This window comes from Triticum dicoccoides, chromosome 2B (genome assembly GCF_002162155.2).
Source record: "Triticum dicoccoides isolate Atlit2015 ecotype Zavitan chromosome 2B, WEW_v2.0, whole genome shotgun sequence".
Lineage (NCBI taxonomy): Eukaryota > Viridiplantae > Streptophyta > Magnoliopsida > Poales > Poaceae > Triticum > Triticum dicoccoides.
Genome location: NC_041383.1, coordinates 155561272 through 155566724, shown reverse-complemented (window position 1 = coordinate 155566724; position 5453 = coordinate 155561272). Strand labels below are relative to the sequence as shown.

The 5453-nt window shown below is 52.9% G+C and overlaps 2 protein-coding genes across 2 annotated transcripts in view; both read left to right on the top strand.

Annotated features, from left to right (window-relative positions):
* The first annotated feature begins 662 nt into the window (after positions 1–662).
* LOC119362729 (translation initiation factor IF-2-like) lies at positions 663–2803 on the top strand. The gene has a single exon (XM_037627976.1). It carries the CDS (start codon positions 1202–1204, stop codon positions 2105–2107), a length of 906 nt encoding a protein of 301 aa, XP_037483873.1. The 5' UTR covers positions 663–1201; the 3' UTR covers positions 2108–2803.
* Positions 2804–4812: 2009 nt separating this feature from the next.
* The window catches only part of LOC119360711, a 4342-nt gene continuing 3701 nt past the window's right edge, over positions 4813–5453 (top strand). Inside the window, exons 1-2 of the mRNA XM_037626235.1 lie at positions 4813–4927; positions 5029–5216. Coding sequence (XP_037482132.1) covers positions 4813–4927; positions 5029–5216 — 303 coding nt within the window. The remainder of the gene's footprint in view (positions 4928–5028; positions 5217–5453) is intronic.

Sequence of the window (5453 nt, the reverse complement as noted above, 5' to 3'; positions counted from 1 at the left end):
AGGTCGGTTCATCAGGGAAGGAAGCTTCTGGACTCTAATCTTGCCGTCTACGTATTGAGAAGTCCCATCTGGACACGGAGGATAATCTTCAGCTTGATCCTGTACGGCCCATCCAACTCGGCCCATACTTCTGGGTCGGACACCTGAGGACCCCCGAATCCAGGACTCCCTCAGTCATCCCCAAGCTTTTTTTCGGCACCGGCGGCGAAAAGTCGGTGCCGGTGGCCGGCGGGGTGAGCGGGGGGAGGGGGGTTGGCTATCCATTCTGGTCGGCTCGGAGGTCATTGACGGCGGTAGCGGGGGCGGGAGACAATGCGGCCCGGGAGGGCAAGAGGAAGTTTTACTCGACCGCCGCACGATGAAGTAGATTTAGGGAAATCTTGGGAGGAATAGAGTTGAAGTAAAAAATTATACTCCATTAATGTTTTTAGGGGATCGGCTAGGTTCGCCGTTAGAGAGTAAACCAAAAAATTTACCCTTATGATGGTATTGGGTATCGCTTAGAAATGCCCTAACCGTCCAAAATAAGCACAGTAGTGTAAATGTATTGTTTTAGATTGTGAAGCAGTGATCCTAAAAAAGAAAAAGATTGTGAAGCAGGAGACCAGTTGCTTCTTTTACCGTGTGCCGCTCACTGAACCAGTTGCAACTCCAGAGGCAACTTCAGAGACACCGAACACCGAACACCGGAGAGAGACAGGGGTGAAGGGGGAGGATGCTGGTTCGCAGGGCTCGCAGGGGGCGATGCGGAGGGGCGACCAGCAGAGCGCCAAGAAACCAAGGCTGGCTGCTGAGCCGCTCCTCCATGCCCCAGTGAAGCAGGAGATCGTCGTGCATCAACCGGCCGGAGACGCCACTGAAGATCTCCAGGACGCCGCCGAGCTGACCGCTGGCGGAATGGCCGTGGACGCGCGCCGGCCCTAACGTCGCCCGGACCAGCGCGGGGACGTCGCCTGCCCCGCTCGGGTGGTACACGGCCAAGGGCTTGCTCCCCGGAAACCACGAGCCATCGCGTAAGATTGCCGCAGCTGAGTTCGACTTCAGTTCCAATTCAGCCGGCGACAGCTGTTAATCCGCGTCCGGCAAGAATTGGGAGCTCTCCGGTTAATAAAAGGGGGCGGCCGCGGTGGGAGCAGCGGCTCCAACTCGATTCGTTCGCCTCCCTCCCCGATCCCCAGATCCAATCCAAGACGCGGTATCGATGGCGGCGAAGGTGCTCCAGCTCCGTAGCTCCGACGGCAAGGTGCTCGTCGCTCCGGCGTGGGACTATCGCCCGGCCGCCGCCCAAGCCCTCCCGCTGGAGACGCGGGTGCCCTCGCGCGTCCTCGAGAGGGTGCTCCAGTACTGGACCAAGCACAACCTTGCCAAGGCCACCGGTGAGTCCTGGGAGTCCCTCGCCCGCTGGGACGCCGACTTCCAGCGCCGTCTCCAGGAAGACGGCCTCGCCAAGGAGGCCGCTGCAGCCGCCCAAGAACTCCGCCGCTACGGCGTCGACCATGGAGGGCGTCCCCATCGCCACGCCGCCACGGCCGCATCTGAAGTCGATGCTCCTGTCAAGGCGGCCCGTGATAATCCCGTCCGTGCCTGGTGCCCACTTGTTCACCACCTCAAGGGTGTCAACCATGGAGAACGCAGCCCGGCGCCTGCGGTGTCCAGCGCCTTCCGTGCCTCTGATATCGCCGCCGCCGCGCGCCCTGGGCTTGCCACCACCTTGCCGGCTGCTGCTGGTGCTGACCCCGTGGACGTCCGGTGCGCCATCCGTGCCCGTGGACGCCAGATGGCTGAAGACGAGGAGTCCGCTTGCCACCACCGCAAGCGCCCGGCTTCCAAGGCTCCACTCTGCCTGCCTGCCACTGCTGTTGCGCCCGTGAAGAAGGTCTCTCGTCCCGTCGCTTCCAAGGCTCGCTCTTTCGTCGGCTCAACACCATTGCCAGTCACTGCTGCTGTGCCCAGTGTGAAGAAGGCGACTCCAGCTTCAACTCTGCGCGCAAGAAGGGGGATGGGGGAGCTCAGCTGCAAGGTTCCGAAGCAAATCCGTGTCACCGCTGCAGCACCAATGAAGCAACCAATTCCTTGGGTGCGTCCAGTGGTATTACGCCCTTGCTAGTCTTTTACCTTCCTAAACCATTCACACATGAGTTTCATTTAATCTTTGCATCTCTAGATTCTGCACTTAACCACCAAGATTTCTAGTGTTCTTTGAATTCCCTTCAGTCATTAGTAATTTTACAAGAGTGTCAGCAGAGTCTCCATCTAGCTAGGCAGCAAAAACCTTGTTAAGATGTGTACGACATAGTTACCACTGCATCCATACCTGGTCCTAAGTTAAGGGTTTAAGTAAATAAAGGGCATTTTCAATAAATCAAAGTAAAGCAGATGAGCCTAAAAAGGAAACTCATGTACTGCAATTCAGGCACGAGACAGAGCGTAAAACGCACTCGCCGCAAAATCCAAAACGCCCGTTTGCTACCCGGCTTGTAGCAGGAAAAAGGAGTAGAATTGAACTTGTCGATACACACGTAATCATGTGAGCTGCCTAGCGTTTGGAGACTATGCTGACTCTCCTGTAAAATTAATCTTGGCTGAATTGGATTCTTAGGCATTGGCATCTTAGTGAGTTAAAGTTGCAGTTTCTGAAGAGTAACATTGGTTAGTGAACTCTTGTGTGTATGTGTGGGTGAAGCTTTGAGCTAAGCAAGCCCTTGATGTACCGACTATCAAGTCCTTGATGTACCGACTATCAAGTCATACTGTAATCAATATCAGATATGAATGAAAAATTGTTGGCCTGAATTTGTGCAAAGCATTTGAGTAACTTTCTGTATATATGATTGTTGTATGCATCTATGACTTCTTAAAACATTCTGATGCTCTATTCAGAAAAGTGTGGATCCAATGGGCTCACCTCTGATTTCACAATACTTTGTTTGAGTTGTCAAGCACATAACCATGTTTGGGACAGTTATTGGCTAGAAGATATTTTGGTTTGAGATACTGCAATCTAATTGTCAAGAATGTGAAAAAGGTTGCATCATATTGCAGCTATTTGACAAATAGGTTTGGCTTTTCTCAGATCATGTTAGCTTTTCATTTGAATTATGCCGTCTTGCATATCCCGACCCCCTAAGAAATTTTCATGTCCATTCAAATATTACAAATTCCCCCATGTTAAAGTTACCCAGTAACCCAAGGGACCTGCAGTGGAATTTTTGTGTGGATCTAAGATCTCAAGTGACTATCAAGTTTGTCATATGTAACCCTGAATCTCTAGCCCATGGGAGACTTTCTTATTTATTTTCTGGTTAGTTACAGGTTGATGATTTTGTCGTGCTCAAATGCAATCATATCTTGTTTACATATGCTTGCAAAGAACTGAGCATCCTGAACAATTTCTCTGAATCCATGTGCAATCCCTTATTTTCCACCACAGAAACTTCCAAAACAGAGTAATGCTATTGCTGCTTTTTTTTCAGAGAAATTGGCAGAAATGCTGCCGATTCATTAGACTGAAAAGAAATAATATGTACAAAGATAATCACACGATAATTTTGTGTACTTCGTTTTCCTGAATCTAAGATCTCAAGCAAGTTTGTCATATGTAACCCTGAATCTCCAGTGGTCACTATGCCCATGGGAGACTGCAAAATAACTCGTCTCTTATTTCTTTTCTACTGTAGTTAGTTACAGTTCGATGATTTTGTCGTGCTCCAATGCCAATCATATCTTGTTTAGATATGTTCCTCTCTGCTAGCAAGGATGATGTAAAGAAATGAGCATGCTGAACAATTTCTCTGAATCCAAGTGCAATCCCTTATTTTCCACCACGAATAAAGTTTACATTTTCTCCTCATGTTATTGCTGGTGATTGCAGTGTCTTCAGAAACCTCCTAAATAGAGTCATTTTCTCCTCATGTTATTGCTGCTTTTTTTCCAGAGAAATTGGCAGAAATGCTGCCGATTCATTAGACTGAAAAGAAATGAAATGTACTCCCTCCGTTCCTAAATATAGGTCTTTCTAGAGATTTTAATAAATGACTACGTACGGAGCAAAATGAGTGAATCTACACTCTAAAATATGTCTATATACATCCGTATGTGATTGTTCATTTGCAATATCTAAAAAGACTTATATTTAGAAATGGAGGAAGTACAAAGATAATGTTGAGTCATGCCTGCGTGGGAATGTATGCGTTGAAGCTTCTCCATTTGCTCAGTCTTGTTTTCCCGGATAACACAACAGTAAAGAAATGCAGAACCCAAGCAAAAACAAGCAAGCGGCCCATCCCGAACGAGGCCCTGGAGGGAAGGGTCGACAGATGGAGGGAAAGCTCTTCCGTTCTGAAAAAAAAGCTCTCCCCATCCCACTGCCTAGCTCGAAACCACCGCCGATACTCCCGACTGCATAGATGCTGGGGCGGAAGCAGCACAGTCACGTCCAAAAAAAATACAAGAGAAACAAATGCCAACACCGGCGGATCAACAAAAAACGAAGAAGCCTCGTGGCCGCTGCACCCATCGGAGATTGCCCACCAAGCTCCGAGCCTCCGAAACACCGGTACCAATCAACACCTTCAAGAAGGGACGCGACGATGACGACGCTGCTGCCAAGGGTTCCCCCGGTACACGGCGAGGAGAGAGGAAGGGTAGGCCCGACGCCCTCCAGGAAAATCAGGCGGCACCCACAAGCGCCACGGTGTCGGTGTCGACCAAGCCAACAGGGATTTCTCTCGATCCCAACCTTCACCTCAGGCACTCCAGAGCTCGCCACCAAACAGACCCTCACCCTGCGCCAACCCGGACACGAAGCTTCCTATGCCGTTTCACCACGGCACCGTGAAGCATGGTCTGCACAATGAAGAAGAGGAGCCGGGGCTAGGGCAGCAGCCCGTCGGCACACGGAAGGGCCCCACCTCCACCGTTGAAGACGGTAGCTGACCGGACGCAATAGCAGAAACATACCAGGCCCGTGGCCGCATAGGCCCGGCCGGGATCTCCGAGGCTCGTAAAGTTCCTGCCTTCGCGCTGCAGCCGGCACACCGTCGGCGCCGCCGCCCCTGTCCAAGCTGCTCCCCTGCCTCCTCGCGCAGAAAGCCGCCAAGTGGAAGCACCACCACCACGCGCACCGTCGGCCACCACCACCAGGTCGCCGGACCGCCACTGGCCGAGCCGCACCACCGCCGCACGCCCGCGACGGAGAGGAACCAACGCAGCCGCCAGTAACCCGAAGCCAGACCCTAGCCGCCGCCCATGCCACCCGCAGCCCTGCGCAGCCGGCCACACAGCGTCACGCCCCGCCAGGGGGCCGTGCGTCGCCCCGCCGGGGTGCCCTGCACCCGCACTCGAAGGAGGAGCCCGCGCCGCCCCATCGCGCGGAGGAGGAAGAACCCGCCCCGCCGGCGCTAGTGCCGGTCGGGCTTTGCCCGGCCGCGCCCCCTGACGGCGGCGAGGGAGGA